Genomic DNA, 18,698 nt, shown 5'->3' with positions numbered 1-18,698 from the left:
ATTAGGCAAACACCCGGGTGGCCAGTGACAAACACTGCCCTTCGCATCAAAGGGCAGTGCTGTGTGATCAAAACAGTGAAGGGGTGGGTAGGGACTAAATCAAAATAGAGTTGGGGGGAGAAATGATGCACTCCACTCCCTGCGGCGCCCATCTCTCCCTGAACAACTCCAGGGTGTTGGTCGACACCGCGTGCTCCTTCTCCAAGGACACCCGGGCTCTAACATAACCGCGGAAGAGGGGCAGGCAGTCGTCCCTAACGACCCCCGCCACGGCCCGCTGCCACATTGCAGCTTTTTTTTTCCCGTCATCATGTCACCCTTTATTGTATGTTCAGTACATGACACTGACCCAGCTAGCTCAGAGCTGGCTCCTTGAGTGAGCAGAACCTTCTGCCACTCCTGTTTATTTTTTTTTTATTTTACTAAACAAATTACAAAACAGTTTATAAAAAACATTGACAGCTGTACACAAAAGACAGCAGTTTTACAAGGGAGAGGAGCAGCAAAGCTAGGCCCCAAACCCTACCATTCAACCATTTTACAGGGAGAGGAGGACAAACCTCAAATCCCAGTTCCACGTATGACAAGACAGTGACAATGACATTTGTACATTACATTGCAGCTTATATCTATCCATCAGGGCTTCCTGATTGGACCAAATTAACAGCCCCACTCAGGGAACACATATTCTATGAGGGTTCACTTGCTGACCTCCTTACAATCACTACACAAATATTAGACCTTTGAGTATTGTAAACATCCAAGGTAGGTATCAGAAAATGCTATATTAATACCAGCTAATTAAACTCGAATGATGTGAGCACACTAATATACAACTATCTTTATTTGCTATCTGCAAATATTTATATTATCAAATATGAAATTCTGTCTTAAAATTGTTATGGTTTAAAAGTTTTTTAAAAATTGTACAACTTTAAAAATATATGAAAGTACATTGGGGTTTTGATAAACAGCTGAAAGAATTATGTATTAATGTGACAACGCAATTCTTGCACTGAGAAATGAATTGTATTTAATAATAAATTGAGAGTCATGGACATGTTTTAAAATGTAAAACTGCAGAAATATAGGAAACAAATTTGGTTTGATAAGCAAATGACAGAACTGATGTTATTATGCAAACTTTCACTGAGAAGTGAATTATATTTAATAATAATGTGGTCAGAAATTTTGGATGATCAGGCTCATCAGCCACAGAAGGACCCACAGAACCCATGACCAGTGACATGGAATTTCCTAGGTGGACAATCATAATCTTTAGTGAGTGATTGCCAACAATGACAATGATAATGAAATTGAGTCATGGACATGTTTTAACCTGTACAAAACTACAGAAATATATGAAACTAACATTGGATTTTGATAAGTAACTGACAACTGATGTGACAGTGCAAATTTTTCATTCAGAAGCAAATTAAATTTAATAACATATTGAGGTAGGAGATGATGCTCCGGGATTAGACTCATCAAAAACACTAAGACTCAGAATCCATAACCAGTGACATGGAAATTCCTAGGTGGACAATCATACTTGTTAGTGAGTGATTGCTGGCAACAATGATAACACTGAAAGTCACTGTCACAAACAGAAATTGGTGGAGAAACTCTTCAGGTCCAGCAGCATCCATGGAGAGAAAGCAGAGTTAGCATTTTGAGTCCAGTGACATGAAGCAATTATTTTAACTTGTTTTCTAAGTTATTTTAACATAACTTATTTGACTGAAAGTCAGTGTTGTAGACATGTACAACTGCAGAGATGTACAAAATTGCATTGGGGGTTTTACAGATTGGTGATACTGATGTGACTGAATCATAGAGACGTACAACATGGAAACAGACCCTTTGGTCCATTGTGTCCATGCTGACCAGATAGTCCAAACTAATCTAGTCCCATTTGCCAGCACTTGGACATATCCCTCTAAACCTTTCCAATTCATATACCCATCCAGATGCCTTTTAAATGTTGTAATTGTACTAGCCTCCATCACTTCCTCTGGCAGCTCATTCTATAATATGCACCACCCTCTGCGTGAAAAAAGTTACCTTAGGTCCCTTTTAAATCTTTCCCCTTTCACCTTAAACCTATACTCGCAAGCTCTGGATTCCCAACTGCAGGGAAAAGACCTTGTCTATTTACCCTCATGATTTTTTAAACCGCGATTAAGGTTACCCTTCAGCCCCTGATGCTTTTTCACCGAAAAAATGAATTTCAGAGTAAACTAACAGTGCACAAAGAAAAAGGAGAGGTTGCAAATTTAAAGTAAAGGGCATTACAAGGTGCAGGGCACCTCCGCTGCCGGGCTGGGCTTCGCTGGACACACTGGTCTGTGAATGAGGCTGGGGAAGGCAGAGCTCCTTCTTGAGGCCCCGCCCCCTATTGTTCCGCCCCTCATCGCCCCACTCCGGGCCGGGAGGGAGGGGGGCGGGGTTCTGTGACGTGAACAATGTCCCGGGCTGGCCAATCAGAGCGCGCAACGTCTCGGCCTCAGCGGCAGGCAGAGGGGAAGATGTCGGCGCCCATCCTGAAAGTGGCGACCCCGAAATGGGAGAAGCTGGCCCGGGGGAGCGTGTGCCTGCTCGGGGTGCTGCTGTCCGTCTACGCGTACCATGTGGAGAGCGCCCGGGCCAGTCAGCCCGGCTACGTGGCCATGTGCGACCTGAGCGAGCGGATGAGCTGCACCAAGGTGTTCGGCTCGAGGTGAGTTGGCGCTGACTTTGTGGAGGTTGTAGGCGAGGGGAAAGCAGGCGCTGCCCGGCCGAGGGGGTGGACAGGCCCCGGCCCCGGCCCCGGCCCTCCCCTCCCACTACCCTGACAATCGGGGCTTGTGCCGGTTTCTGCCCTCCGTGTGCCTCGCTCCCTTCCATTCATCTACAATTGTGGATAGTTACAGGGAAGGGTCTCAGTCCCTCCCCCAACCCAGAGATATAGACCGCTTTGGGGGATTGGGAGTTGGGTATTGGAATGGGAAACGAGTGTGAGGGGGGGGAAAGGGAGGAGAAAGTGGCTTTTGCTGGAGAAGATGGTGGAGTCAATTGCACAGTTGTCACTGAGATTTCAGGCAAGTATGGTAGGTATGTGAGATGTTTGCACTGCACCTGTTTGAATGGTCCAATGTTTGCTGTTAGGCTTTTTTTTTTAAACATTAGGCAATCTTTCTAACCAAGGGTTGTGGTTGGAGAGCATTTTTGAGCTTTGTCACACTGGAGTTAAAACATTGGTGGTCAATTATCTTACAAGTTGTGTAAGCAATTTGAGTTGTTGAATGAATTGAGTTTTTTTTGTTAAAACCTGAATTGTTTTCATTGTTTTTTGCTAACAGTCTCCAAAATACATCCAGTGAGCACACTCTTGGTAACTGCTGAGGCACCCTGGTGATCAGAATATTTTAGGTGTTATCTTTGCAGCGTTGCTTTATTTACAACACTTTCTCTTTGGGCCTGTTGAATTTTTCAGGTTTTCTGCTATTGTCTGTTTTTGCAAATACACGATTCGTGCATCTGAACAGTGTTATGTAAATGTCTTCTAGTTTTACCTAATATATGTACACAAGATACAATATCAGTTAACAGATCCAATTGCATGTACTTTCATTATTTCAGATATCTTTTTATGCATAATTTTGCTGAGGATAGTGGTATAAGTCAATTCATAAACCTGCAAGTATGCTTAACTGTTTAGAATGAAAGGTGATCTACCTAGAACCATGAGAAACAGATCGACAGTAACAGGTCTTCCGTTTAAGACCGATGAAGATTTCCTTCTCAATGTCGTTCGTGGTTGGAATTCTGTTCTTCTCCCCACCTCAGGGCCATTGACACTTGGCATTTTAAATGCATTCAAGGCTGAATTAGACAGATTTTTGACAAGGGAGCTAAATATTTTGGAGGTGAGGCAGCCAGCACATGAATTAAGTGGCACAATCAGATCAGCATCTGATTTTATTTATCTATGGTGGAGCACATTCAATGGATCAAATGGTCACTCACTTATTTCTTTTGTTCTCCTGTATGGAATTGCTTTGGAGATGTATGGCAGAACTGTAGGGAATATTTGATTGAATTGACTGAGAGCTTTGAAGTTGGGCGTTTTCCATATCAGTTGAGCTCTGGCTCACTTGGCTTTTGCTGAGTGCAACAGATGATATTCCAGACAACTATAATTTGCTAATCTACAGTTTATTGATATAATTTAAGGATTGTTTGAGATTCTGTTTAATTAATACAAGCTGGTAAGAATGTTTGGAGTTAGAGTTTATTTAAAAAAATGTATTCTTATAATTTACAGCCAAGAGGAAGCAAGAGAGGAAGCCCTGGTTCAAACATTGGCATTACAAAGGTTTTCTTGACTGGATCATATGGCGCACAGTCTGCATACTAATGTGACATGGGTAAGGTGGCATGAAGTCGTGAAATTTACAAAAAAGCAAATGTAATTACAGCAATGAAGAAGAAAGAAACTTCTGTAATCAGTAATGATCCCATATAATAAAGTACATGCTTGTTGGGATAGGGAATATGGGCAGACCTTCAGTCTTCGTTCATAGTTTTCTGCCTCGCCCTTAATTTTGAATCATAATTTGTCCGTACTGGTTTTCTTTTAGGAGAGACTTCCATCATAAAGAACCCTATTTCGAAAAATATGTTGGCTTATGGGATTTCAAACCTATTCCCACCTCTCAACATCACTATTGCTTCCCTCTATGCGGATGCCTCTTCAAACAAATAGTTACAAAGAGGTCTGTTTTTTTTTTCAATTTCAGCTTTTAACCTAGAGCTCTGATGTCAGAAAATATGATGAGACTGGATGGAGGAGTTGGAGTCCTATAGGTAGCAAAGCTTCTTAAAAAAAATGGAAATTTAATCAATCTTTGGGTGAATAATGTTAATTGGTGATTCTACACTAATTATTATCCCCATTCGGCTCCCCGATTGCTGAGAATTTGATTATTTGAAGCATAATTACAAAAATGAGTGTTCAAGATATTGTTAATTCCAATGTATTCTTGAATAAAACTCTTAAGTTCATTTCTTGCTTCCTCATTGCTACGATTACACAAAAATCTCATGACTTTTGCCATCTTGTCCATCTTGTCATGTTAAAATGTCACAAAACCACACTCCTCCAGTCAGTAGACTGTGGTCACATGATCTTCAGTTTGTTTTTTTTTTGCACGTTATTCTGAATCCTGTTAGACATTCAAAGTTAGTTGTAGTTATCATTTTGAAATCTTGCCATTAATAGCATTGCTCTAACCAATGTTAATTTCATACATTTGCTATAATGGGAATGTTACTTTGACAGTAGTATTAATAGGTTTTACCACTATCATCTTGTCTGCCGTCATTCTGTAATTACTTTGTTTGTGTGTAGTGATGCTATCTTAATTTGAGAATTCTACATACACTTTGATATTTTGTCTTTTAGTCCCTGCCTTTTGCCTTGGAAGGAAGATATTGCATGGTTTTAGTAAGATGATATCATGAGCTGTAAGGGCAAAGTACAAGCAAATAATGCACATCAAAATCTCACATTTGCTTCCTATACAACGTTGCTGTACTTGCAGAGATAATTGAGCTTTTTCAATGTATTTAGACTGTTTAGGAGTGGAAATGAATAATTGCTGCCTTAGACTTGCAAAATCTCTTGTTTTAATGTTGCATTTTTAATTTTCCTCCTTGTACACCATAGGGTCCTGGTAAAGGAAGTGAGAGAGTCACGGTGGTGATACAGTTGTAGAAGAAATCTCAACTTCTAATGTGTATTGTCAGATATGGATAGGAGTTTGACCAGTACCGGAGCAATGCAATGTACAGAACAATGTAGTTAGTGCAGGTTTCAAAATTGCTGTGTTATTAAGATTTGTTTCTCTGGCATTTAGCAGAAAATGTACTCTTTTTATTTAAGCTTCAAAGTCTCAACTGCGATGACAGTGTTGAGGATGGGGTAGGACCATTATCTCAAACTGGAATTGTAAATACTTGTCTTCTGTGTGTTGTCCCCCACCCCGTATTTTAAAAATAATTTAGTATACTCCTCCATTCTAGTCATTCACCTGTTAACATAGAGACTTGTTAGAGAGAGTGCTTAACAGCATGGTGTAAAGGTGACAATCTTGCCACCAACGTTAGCAAAACAAAGGAACTGGTCATTGACTTCAAGAAGCAGAGTTTAGGGCATGCCTCTGTCGGTATGATTGATGCTAAAATGGCGACGGTCGAGTGATCACCAACAATCTGTCCTGGTCCACCAACATTGACACTATGGTTAATAAATCATAACAAAGCCTCCTGAGGAGGTAGAGACAAATGAAATTTGTACATATGTGTAAGACTGTAACAATTTTTAATAAATACACCAAAGAAAGCATTCTATCTGAATGCAGCATCACAGTGTGGTATGGCAGCTGTTCTTCCCAAGATCAAAAGAAACTACAAGTTGTGAAAACAGCCTAGTCCTTCATGCAATCTTGCCGCCCAACCAGTGACTCTATCGATACTTCCTGCTGCATCGGGAAATCAATCAACATAATCAAAGACCACCCCCCCCCCATCTCACCCCTACCGTCAGGCAGAAGATATGAAAGTTTGTGTACGCATACAAACAGGTTGAAGAACAGCTTCTTCCAGCTGTTACAGACTTTTGAAAGGATCTCTTTAATGTTAATCTTGATCTCTCTCTGCACCTTCTTGGCATTGTATCCTGCACTCTGTTCTGTTACCTTGTTGCACTTACAAAACACTTAAGACAGCACTATTCACTGTACCTTGGTGCACATGACCGTGACAAATCAAATTGTACTGTTTCTCCTTCCAACTCATACTTTCTTAAAAATTCCAATTATCTACAGGCTTTAACACAATTTTACAGCATGTTTCTACTTGCATCTTCTTCATTTTTATATCTGAATACCCCCTTAACTTTTTTAAAAACAGAGGTACCTTTGGAGATGACTGTAATTTTGTATCTTTATCATTATGACCTCCCATTTCAAATTTCATCATCTTGTAAATATTGTGTAATTGCTTCACTAGTTTTTGTGGAAACTTGTAATTCAATCCAATAAAAATATTGAAGAGAAACCTCTTTACCCAAAAATGTTTAAAACTATCCGTTAAAGTACCTGTGATGAACAATATAGTTGCTTTTAAGAGAAGCTGGGCACTTGCATGAGGGAAAAGGGAATAGAAAACTACAAAGTGTGGAGCATAAACAACAGTATTAATGACGAGACCTGGTTGTTACAAATTCTGTTTAAGACTCTGGGTTAACCTGAAGTCGTCATGGTGACGGAGGAATTTTTTTGGATGCACCCATTAAATCCTGTAGAGCTGGTCAGGTGAATATGTAATTTCATTGGTAAGAAATCTAATCTTAAAAAAAATAGACAATGTGATTAAATTTCTTATTTGCTCAGACTACCAAGTAGAAATAGTTCAACTTTTTCCCATATGGAGAGAAGGATGAAAACACTTAAAAAGAACTAGAACTGTTCCAAATCTGATTAAAGACTGAGTATAACATTTAAAATGGTTATAATCTTTCCTCTAAATTATGGAACACACTTTTTTTCCTTCAGTGTTCCAATGCTGGGAGCTTTAGAAGGCAAGGTATACAAATAAACCATATTAATTGTCATTGAATGCTGTTAAATGCTCAGCAGGTCTGACAATATCCCATGGTGCATGAAACAGTGGCCGCCCTAGGTTGATGTTTATTGATTTGGAGTGTTGACCCTTTCCGTATCCTCAGATGTTGATAAACCTAAGTATTTTGCTATGATCTTGTGGTGCACTTAGCCTGCAGGTCAGGGGACCTATTGGGCTTTTCTGGGTTAACTTATCTCTGAATGAATGTTAATTAGGATTGCTACTATTGGCCAAAGTAATATTTTTTGAGGGGAAAAGCTGATGGTGTTTCATTGGCATCTCAAAGATTTACAGCATTGAACTGATCGTTGGCTGGAAATGTGCACTCAAGGCAAGAACATAATATAATAAAGATTAAAATACTGCAGGTATTGGAAATCTGAAACAAAAAGGAGAAATTCAGGTTTGGCAGCATTTGTGAAGAGAGAAACAATTAATGTTTTAAGATTAATGTGATTTAAGAGCTGAACTGTTAATTTATTCAAAAATATAGTACAAACTTTGTTTTATAATAAATTATTTTGTGTTTATTAAAGAAACCTGTGATTAAACTTTTATTTTTTAATTTAGATAAAGCAGTCATTAAGTGGATAAACCATGAAGTCACTGGATCAGAGACACACTGTATTTGTTCCCTCAGTTGTAACAGGGCTTGGTGACTTCTTGTCCTCATCATTTTTCACATCTAGTTATTTTAAAACCTTCTCTCCTCCTCCAGTTATACTGGCAGGAGCACTGTCACTAGCATGGTTCAGGTGTGAACATTGTTAATGGTACAGTCCTCAAATTTCCCAGTTCACGTTTCAAGTGCCCATTAAGTGGAACTCACTGGCCCCAGAACATTTTTGAACTAATCACTCCTTTACTTAATCATATATCCTATGACAACTTGCACATGGTTTAATCTCTGGATTATTACCTTTTTGAGGATCTACTTAATTTGACGTCTCGTTTCTTGTACTGACTGTACAGAATGTCACTGTATCCTTCCCATTCCCTCTGTAAGCTTCTCCCCTATCCTGAGCAGATATTCTTAAGTCTGGCATCAAGCAAGCAAGACAGTCTCAGAGCTCTGTAAACCACGTTAGTCCCTTATGACTGCTACGTTGCTTTCCCCTCAGTTGAATGCCGTTTAGTACTGTGGTGCTAACAGCTTTGTTTAAAAAAAAACCCTGGCTTGTTCAACAATCGCAAAGGCTGATGTTTCACTGTCGTCCTTTAGGTCCCCTTACCTGTCTCAGCAGCAGCTCCACTCCCCTGTCCTTGACCAGGGATCAAATTAGAATACTCCTTATGGGTGTAAAATATTCAGGTAACATTCCAACTTGATGTGTCTTTAACTTGGCATCAGCTCAATGACTGCATTAAAGTTACTTGAACACTTATTGCAGCTGTGTTTACCCTGGATCTCTCATTCGCTCAGAAGCTCCCAAGTGCTGTAACTGTGACAAAGCACATCGTTCTGTCAACCTTAATGTATTTTGCTAAACCACTTAATTATTTTTAATCATTTTCATTTTTTATATGTATGTATAATTAATCTCCAGTTCCTTTACTATTTTAAATTTTAGCAATAGAATGGACTGTAACAACTTAGCCAGCTTTTTATCAGCTAAGTTGGAAAAAGCAAGAGACCACATCCTTCTCTGAAAATCTAAAATCTTTCTCCTGAAATACTCACCCAACTCTCAGAACTCTAGTCAAAGTTGCACTTAGTGCAATGTCATATTGACATGTCTATCCTGAGTATGAGTATGCTCAGCTCCAGGTAGAGAGAAATGGTTAAGCTGATTTATTTTTTATTAACAGCTGTTCTTGAGTGGACAGTTTGCCTTTTCCTGCTTAAGAATAGATGTAATTTTACAAGTTAAGTTACATGTTAAAAACCTAAACTTTGTTTTTTTTTATTTACAAAGTGATTAAGGTTTTCTTCCCTCTCCCAACTCTTGGGACTCCCCTGAAAGTCACACTTGGTGCTTGTAGCTTACCCAATCTTACTCACCACACTTCATGCATTCATAGTAAAGCCATGTTTATCACAGTTCTTCTCTATGCTTTTTTAAATAAGGAAATATTTCAGTTTTTGTACTGTACAACATTTCACTTTATGTACTTTTTATTCCTGTTTGTTTTTTTTTAACCTCTGGGCTGGTGCTTTTAGATTAGATTACTTAGTGTGGAAGCAGGCCCTTCGGCCCAACAAGTCCACACCGACCTGCCGAAGCACAACCCACCCAGACCCATTCACCCACATTTACTCCTTCACCTAACACTACGGGCAATTTGGCATGCCCAGTTTACCTAACCTGCACATTTTTGGATTGTGGGAGGAAACCGGAGCACTCGGAGGAAACCCACGCAGACACTGGGAGAATGTGCAAATTCCACACAGTCACCCGAGGCGGGAATTGAACCCGGATCTCTGGCGCTGTGAGGCAGCAGTGCTAACCACTGTGCTGCCCAGCCAATTCATTAATGAAATCCATTATAACCCCACAAATGAACCTTCCCATGAGGATGTTGGTGGCAGTCCTGTTTCTGTGTAACCTGTCAGTTTTGAACAGATGCTACCTGCCTAAGAAATGATCCCATTGTTCCAAGAATCTGAAGTCCATGCTTCTGCATCATACTCCAAATTGCACACTGATGCTCCTTAGTTTTCTATTTTGCCTCTCACTGCTGTATTGTGCTGGGACTCGTACAGAAGTTAGTACTTTTGGGATCCAATCCCATGTATTAGAATAACAGCATCAGCTTACAACCATACATTTAAATAATTATATTTTGCTTTTCCAGGGTTTGCATTTTGCTTATTTGAGACAAAAGCAATTTATTTTTTATAGAGTACTTTAGTCATAGTAAAGCATTCCATTGCACTTTAAAGGAGCATAATCACATGCCATATGGGACTTTAGGATAGATGACTGAATGCCTGTTCGCATTGTTGGGCTTTAAGAAATATCTTGAAGGATGAAATATAGACATTTAGAGGCTTAAGGAGGGAACTTAGGACCTTCGTTGTTAAAGACAATATTCACCAGTGTGGAGCAATTGAAATCAGGGATTCTAAAGATGTCAGAATTGGGAGGCTAATGTGAAGCTGCAAATCACTTGAAAATGAAGGCAAGAATTTTAAAATTTTGTTGCTTAACTAGATGTCCTATAGTAAGCAGGTTGATGAATGAATAACACTACTTGCAGGCTATGATGCAGGCACATTTTGAGTTTACAGACATGTGTGATGGTACAAATGTGTGGTTGCACTTAGGGGCCAATTGTTATAACAAAGTTGCAAACTATTGCATAGTTGTCTTGCAATGGGAGGGAGTCCATTACTGGAGAATGAAGTTTAATGGGTGTCAAAGCTGGTGGTTTTGTGAGTTGGAGGAAATTTCTGATGTGCAGTACTGGATGTTGAGCAAAACAAATGACAATTTATGGATAGTTTAAAGTCAATACAATAAGCATTATAATTAAACTGGCTGGATTAGACTAAGTTGATGCCATGTCAAGTTTGGCTGCATTTTAAGTAATAGTTATTAGTACATCACTTGAGAGAGACTTTTTTTTAAAAAGTGCATGACTTAGTGCATTTTTGTAAAAATAGAAAGATAATCTTTGTCTCAGCTTGACACAGACATAGCTAGCTGAAAATGTAGATATCAAAGCAATTCAATGCCATTTAAATAATAGGTACTTAACTTTAAATTTTATAATTAGAATTGACCCACCAATTTCCAAGTTTGGTAAAAGTTCTCGACCGTCTCCTGACAGTATGAAAATGCAGGCACGTCAGTCCAAATGCGGCTGTGAGATTATTTGACAAATTGTAACTGTTGCTTGAGAAAGACCAGTCCCCAGCTTACATTGATTTTTTTTCTCTGTTTGTGATTTAAAAGAAGACCAACTGTAACTATTGAAAATGCTTTCTCTCTTCCTGTGTCTTGGTTCTCTGTACGTAGTCACTAGTTGAGAGCATGGAAAGGCAGCTTGCTCTTCGGCTTGTTTTAGTGTCTTTCCCTGTGGAAGAGTAACTAGTCTCCACTGTCATCAAAAATGCAATGGTCATTTTAATAAACGTCTTTGTAGCATTGTCAAAATTGCAAACTTTGGAAAATCTAGTTTTGTGCTGGACGGAAGGATCAGTTTCTGTGCTGTATATCTCTGACTTTATCTTTGTTTAAATATGCTAATGTGGATGAACTTTGGAAAACAAACTTTGAACTTTGCAAGCTGTAGAAGAAAATGTCTGTGGGTTTACAGTTCAGAATCTAGTCATTACTTCAATTACTATTGGTAAAACGTAAAATCATGAAAAAAAATCACTCAGACCCTTGAGCTGTCCCTCTAGTCAAAATGGTCAACTCTATTTTTCTCCGTACAACTTAATAACCTTGGCTAGAAAATTCTTACTGATCTTCGATTTAAAGTTATTGATTCTGCTTGCACCTGTTTTCTGTGGGACAATCTTCTACACGTTTGTATAAAGTGTTTCTTAGTTGCTCTCCTGAATGGTGAATGTAATGTATGGTTGAGGTCCCACGACTTAAAACAACACCTTTAAATTCCTTACTGTGTCTTCTATTCGAATTAGTTACTTCAAAAAAATTAAGTACTTGAGATGTTTCCTACACTTTGTAAATCTATAATAAAAACAGAAATTGCTCAGAACTGTTCTGAGGAAGGGTCACTGGACCTGAAACATAACTCTGATTTCTCTATGGAGGCTGTCACACTGGCTGAGCTTTTCCAGCAATTTCTGTTTTTATTTCTAATTTCTAGCATCCACAGTTTGTTTTCTTTGTAGATCTATGTTGATGCCTTCTAATCAGCTCAAATTTCTTTTAAATGCTCAAACAGGCCATCCTGAATTATAGATTCCAATAAATTCCCTACTCCAAATTTTGACTGTCAAATCTGCAGTTTCCTGGGGTTTTTTCTGTCTGCTTTCTTAATGAGTACGCTTACAATTAACCTGTCTTTAGGGGCGGTTTCAACATCAGGAGAGTATTGAGAGATTACAATGAATGCAATTTCCTTTGGATTTGGGTTGAAACGATCAGAGCTTGGTGATTTGTCAAGGCTTTGGTACCACTATTTTTTTCTAATTTATATTTTAATACTATTAACTTTAATGAACTCTAATGCATCCTTTGTTGGAATGTCAGGTGCATTATCCCTTTTCTCTATTGCAAAGACTGATGCAACACTTATTTACAATTACCAGTACATTGTTTTAAAGGGCCCATGTTATTCTTGATTATCCTTTTCACTTGTGCTACAATTGGCAAACATTTTTATATTAATTTTATGCCCTCACTTCTTTATATATTCCATTCTTTAAGTCTTTATTATTTTTGTCACTTTTTTTTAAATTGTGCATCAAGTCTTCCAGTCTGCATTGACTGTTCTATGCAGTTTTTGTGTGTTCCTTTCTTTCTTTTGTGTTACCTTTTGTTGCTTCTGGATGTTTTGTTTGGGAAACAGAACTCTTTTGTTTTTAGTAAAAATAGTGGTTGTATAGAAATGAGTGTAGTGGAGTCTAATAATCCTGACAGTTTGACGAATAATCCATTTGAGATAATTCTACTAATTCAGGGCCAGCAGGAGGTGTTCGATATGAAAGTGTTGCATCTGACCATTTGGCAGGCTGCTAAATTACTGGCAAAGCAATTATGTACTGAAGCAATATGTTATTTAGATTAGCAAATGTGGGGGGTGGATTAATAGTTACTTGTATTGAAGTGAAGAAATGAGTATCAAACTGGAGGAACAAGAAGCAAATATTTTACAGGAAAATTTGTAGAATAGAAACCTGATTGCCAAGGAGACAAGAATGGGAAATAAATCTATTTGAATAGAAAGGAGACAGTGGAAAAGTATTGCAGTAAAAAATATTGACCAAGCAGTCCATATTTGATATTAAAATAGCTGTTGTCACCAAAGAAGGGTTGCAATTAGTCAATATATAATTAGCACAAAGATTAAAGAGGGTTGTTATATTAGTAAAGGTAGATTATAGACTTTCAAATTGTGGAAAGGAAATGAAGCGGAAGTACAGAGTCAAAGGGATGAGTAGAAAAAGATAAATCTTGTATAGATTTGGGTCATCTATAAATGATTTAGGCAGAGGCTTTACAAAAAAAAGGGAGTGGAGTCATTAAAATATGTCCATGACTACTTTCTCATGTGCTGTTAGTCAGTTTAAGAGGTGGAGGTGTTGCTTGTTCTGACTTGACCATTTGCTCAATATAATTACTCATTCTTTAACTCATGGCAGATACTGTTCACCTGTCCATACTGTTCTGGCTGAACTATTTTGTCCAGCATTGCCTCAGTTTTAAAATTTACTTTCTGATTTTCAAATTCTTCCACGGCCTCATCCCTCTGTATCTCCGTAGCTGTCTCTAGTCTTGCATCTCTTGTTCTCTGCATCCATCCAATTCTGGTGTCTTGTGTATTGATAAGTTTGATTTCTCCGATATTGGAAACTGTGAATTTAGCAGCCTCAGTTTTGGACTCCCTTCACTAAAACCCCACTGCTTGTTTTTTTTCTCTCCATTATTTAAGGTTTTCCTTAAGACTTACCCTAACATTTCTATGTATCTGATTTTTAAAAAATGTTTATATTGAATTACCTAGGGATGTTTTACTTGGTTAAGGCACAATATAAATGCTGGTTGTTCATGGTAGTTGTTGTTAGGACTGTTGACCATAATATCATGAGCTTGAATGTCTAACTGGAAAGTCAGTACAAAAATTAGACACCAGGTTGGATTAGGGAAGTGGTCATATTGTGCCACTCTTGTTTGCATTGCAGAAATGGCATTTTGCTGCTTGGCTCACTGTTGAAATCTATTGACAGGTACAAACTTGCTGCATTCGTGCAAAGGATTCAAACTAGCCTACACAGTATTGAGTCTTTTCCATGATATGTATTTTTAAATTTATGTAATAATCATCAACCTTCCCTGCAGTTTTAAAATTAACTGCAGGTAGTCCAGGGTTGTGAACGGGTATCATTCTTGAGTCCATTCGCAAGTCAATTTGTATGTAGTCAGAATACAATGCGAAATAGCATTCATTTAAGTAAAGTACATGGTTGTATTTCAGTTTTAAAAGTACACCGGTGCATGGGATTACATTCCTAAGTATGAGACTCATTGCCTTAGCTTCTAATTCTTGGGAATTTGAAGAAAATATAGGACTTAAATTTTAACATTTTTGGTTTCTGCTTGTTTGTCTCTTCTCCCTCTCAATGCAGAAGATAGCTAGCGTGGTTGCAGAGGGTTGGCAGAGCGAAATCAGAAAATTACGGATCAGTGAGTCTCCCATCATTGGAGTGAAAATTCTATCCAGAATATATCTCCATTTCAAGAGGCAAGATTTGATTAAGGATAGTCAACATGCTTTTATTAGAGGGAAGTCATGCCTAACTAATCTGATGGTCACCTCTTCAAAAACAAGTATGTAGTTGACGGTGGTGCAGTTGATGTAGTTTACTTGGATTTCAGTAAGGCCTTTCACATGGTCCCACATTGGAGACTGATAAAGAAGGTAAAAGCGTATGGGATCAAGGGTAACTTGGTAAGTTGGATCCACAATTGGATTAGAGGCAGGAATAATGTGTGGCAGGAGAAATGGTTTGTTTGACTCAAGGCCTGTGTCCAGTTCCATACCAAAGGAAAGAGCGTTGGGTTCCTTCTTGTTCAAAATCTATATAAACTGTGGGGGCAGATGGGGTATGATAAGTGTTTGCAAACAAAGTGAAGTTTGGGCAGGTGGTTGACAGTGAGGAAGAATAATTCTGATTATAGGAGAATATAGATGGATTAGTCAAATAGGCACATCAAAGACAGATGGAATTTAACCCTGATAATGTGAGGTAATGCACTTTGGAAAGAAGTACCCAGACAAGGGAGTACCCTATGAATGGTGTGGTAGTGAGGAACAGAGAGATCTTGGTTCACAAATCCCTGAAGGGCAGGTTAATAGAGTGGTTAAGGCATAAGGGGCACTGGTCTTCATCAGTTGAAGCATACGTTATAAGAGCTGGACGGTTATGTTGGAGCTGTGTAGGACTATGGTTAGGCCATAGCTGGAGTACTATGGCCTAACCATAGTTCTGATTACTGCACTCTAGGAATGATGTGGCTAGGATGGAGTGAGGCTGGATTGGCTTGGTTTCCTTAGAGGAAAGATGGTTGAGGGGAGACCTGATAGGTGTCATCTTGAAGTTCTACATTGTCTTCAGTGTTTACAATGTTTCTGAAGTCTTAAAAATTGAGCTTATTTTGTTGTGAGATGATGAAAAATATGAAGTTAAAAATCACACAACACCAGGTTATAGTCCAGGTTTATTTGGAAGCACTAGCTTTTGGAGTGCTGCTCCTTCAGGTAGTTGTGGAGTATAAGCTCATAAGACACAGAATTTATAGCAAACTTTTACAGTGCAATGTAACTGAAATTAGATAATGAAAAAGACCTGGATTGTTTAAGACTGTCATCTTATAGAATGACCATGTTGGTTTCAGTTCTTTCATCTGCAAATCGCAAAACTTTTTAAAAAAAAGTTACATTCTCAAATGAACTTTAACAATTGGTGTCATGTCACTCCAGGTAAATGCAGTTAAGGTGTCTGTGCCACAATGGTCAGACTGATTTTAATCTTAAAAAAAGTATGTACAGAATCATGCATGGATTCATGCAGTTTTTGAGCAAAGTAAAATGTAATTCTGCAAATACAAATTCACTCCACAAACTTGTGTGTGTGTGCACATGGAAGGGATGAGGTTATGAGTGACTGTGAGAGAGCGTATGAGAGAGGGTCTGCAGGAGAGAGTGTGTCTGTGTGTATGTCCTGTGCAATGGGGTCACCTGTAGTGTGATGTGAACCCAGGGTCCTGGTTCAGGCCATCCCAATGAGTACCAAACTTGGCTATCAGCATCTGCTCAGCTACTTTGCGTTGTTGCCTGTCCCAAAGTCTGCCTTGGAGGACGGTCACCCGAAGGTCCAAGGTCGAATGTCCTGGACCGTTGAAGCGTTTTCCGACTGGGAGGAAACACTCCTGTCTGTTGATTGTTGTGAGGTATCCATTCAATTGCCATAGCTTGGTCTGGCCAATGCACCATGCTTTGGGGCATCCTTACCTGCAGCGTATGAGAGAGACAACGTTGGCTGAGAAGCACCCTGGTGCTCACCTTCCACCCTACAGACAGAACGCCCCTGGTGCTCACTTTCCACCCTACAAACCTCCGCATAAACCAAATCATCCGCCGACATTTCCGCCACCTCCAAACAGACCCCACCACCAGGGATATATTTCCCTCCCCACCCCTTTCCGCCTTCCGCAAAGACCGTTTCCTCCGTGACTACCTGGTCAGGTCCACGCCCCCCTACGACCCACCCTCACATCCTGGCACTTTCCCCTGCCACCGCAGGAACTGTAAAACCTGCGCCCACACCTCCTCCCTCACCCCTATCCAAGGCCCTAAAGGAGCCTTCCACATCCATCAAACTTTTACCTGCACATCCACTAATATCATCTATTGTATCCGTTGCTCCCGATGCGGTCTCATCTACACCGGGGAGACTGGGCGCCTCCTAGCAGAGCGCAATAGGGAACATCTCCGAGACACCCGCACCAATCAACCAAACCGCCCCGTGGCCCAACATTTCAACTCCCCCCCCCACTCTGCCGAGGATATGGAGGTGCTGGGCCTCCTCCACCGCCGCTCCCTCACCACCAGACGCCTGGAGGAAGAACGCCTCATCTTCCGCCTCGGAACACTTCAACCCCAGGGCACCAATGTGGATTTCAACAGTTTCCTCATTTCCCCTTCCCCACCTCATCCTAGCTTCTAACCTCCAGAAACTCGATCCCCTGACCTGTCCGGACTTGTAAGACCTGCCCAGCTCCTTTTCCACCTATCCACTCCACCCTCTCCTCCCTGACCTATCACCTTCATCTCCTCCCCCACTCATCCATTGTACTCTATGCTACTCTCTCCCCACCCCCACCCTCCTCTAGAACCCCTGCTGCCGCACCACACCCCCATACACACATACATTTGTGGAGTGAATTTGCATTTGCAGAATTACATTTTACTTTGCTCAAAAACTGCATGAATCCACGTAATTTTCTGTAAATCTGTTTTTAGATTAGAATCAGTCTGACCATTGAGGCACAGACATTCTCACACAAGGCAGCTCACACCTTCAGTGCATTATCTGGGCCGACATGGCACCTACTGTTAAAGTTCACTTGAGAATGTAAATTTTAAAAAGATTTTGCACTTTGCATATGAAAGAACTAAAACCAACATGGTCATTCTATAAGATGAGACTTCACAAACAATCCAGGTCTTTTTTGTTCTATAACTTTAGTTACATCACATTTACTGTAAATTGTGTCTTACGATTTTACACTCCACAACCACCAACTGAAGAAGCATCGCTCTGAAAGCTAGTGCTTCCAAATAAACCTGTTGGACTATAACTTAGTGTTGTGATTTTTAAACCTTGTGCAACCCAGTCCAACACTGGCATCTCCAAATAATGAAAAATATGAAGTTTCTGTCACTACCTCAAATCATCATAAGAGCGTAATAGGAGTAGGAGTAGGCCATCTGGCCCATCAAGCCTGCTTCACCATTCAATAAGATCATGGCTGATTATTTTTTGTGTGAGGACACCGCTTCACTTACCCATCAGCTCATCATAATCCTGGATTCCTTTGAACATAGAACATAGAACAGTACAGCACAGAACAGGCCCTTCGGCCCACGATGTTGTGCCGAACATTTGTCCTAGCTTAAGCACCTATCCATGTACCTATCCAATTGCCGCTTAAAGGTCACCAAAGATTCTGACTCTGCCACTCCCACAGGCAGCGCATTCCATGCCCCCACCACTCTTTGGGTAAAAAACCTATCCCTGACATCCCCCCTATACTTTCTACCCTTCACCTTAAATTTATATCCCATTGTAACACTCTGTTGTACCCAGGGAAAAAGTCTCTGACTGTCTA

At 39.8% G+C, this 18,698-nt stretch overlaps 1 protein-coding gene across 1 annotated transcript in view; it reads left to right on the top strand.

Annotated features, from left to right (window-relative positions):
- Positions 1-2,469: 2,469 nt before the first annotated feature.
- vkorc1l1 (vitamin K epoxide reductase complex, subunit 1-like 1) overlaps positions 2,470-18,698 on the top strand; it is a 50,312-nt gene continuing 34,083 nt past the window's right edge. The window contains exon 1 of the mRNA XM_043718577.1: positions 2,470-2,719. Coding sequence (XP_043574512.1) covers positions 2,529-2,719 — 191 coding nt within the window. The 5' untranslated portion in view covers positions 2,470-2,528. The remainder of the gene's footprint in view (positions 2,720-18,698) is intronic.

Source organism: Chiloscyllium plagiosum, chromosome 28 (genome assembly GCF_004010195.1).
Source record: "Chiloscyllium plagiosum isolate BGI_BamShark_2017 chromosome 28, ASM401019v2, whole genome shotgun sequence".
Classification (NCBI taxonomy): domain Eukaryota; kingdom Metazoa; phylum Chordata; class Chondrichthyes; order Orectolobiformes; family Hemiscylliidae; genus Chiloscyllium; species Chiloscyllium plagiosum.
This window is presented reverse-complemented; position numbering and strand designations above follow the sequence as displayed.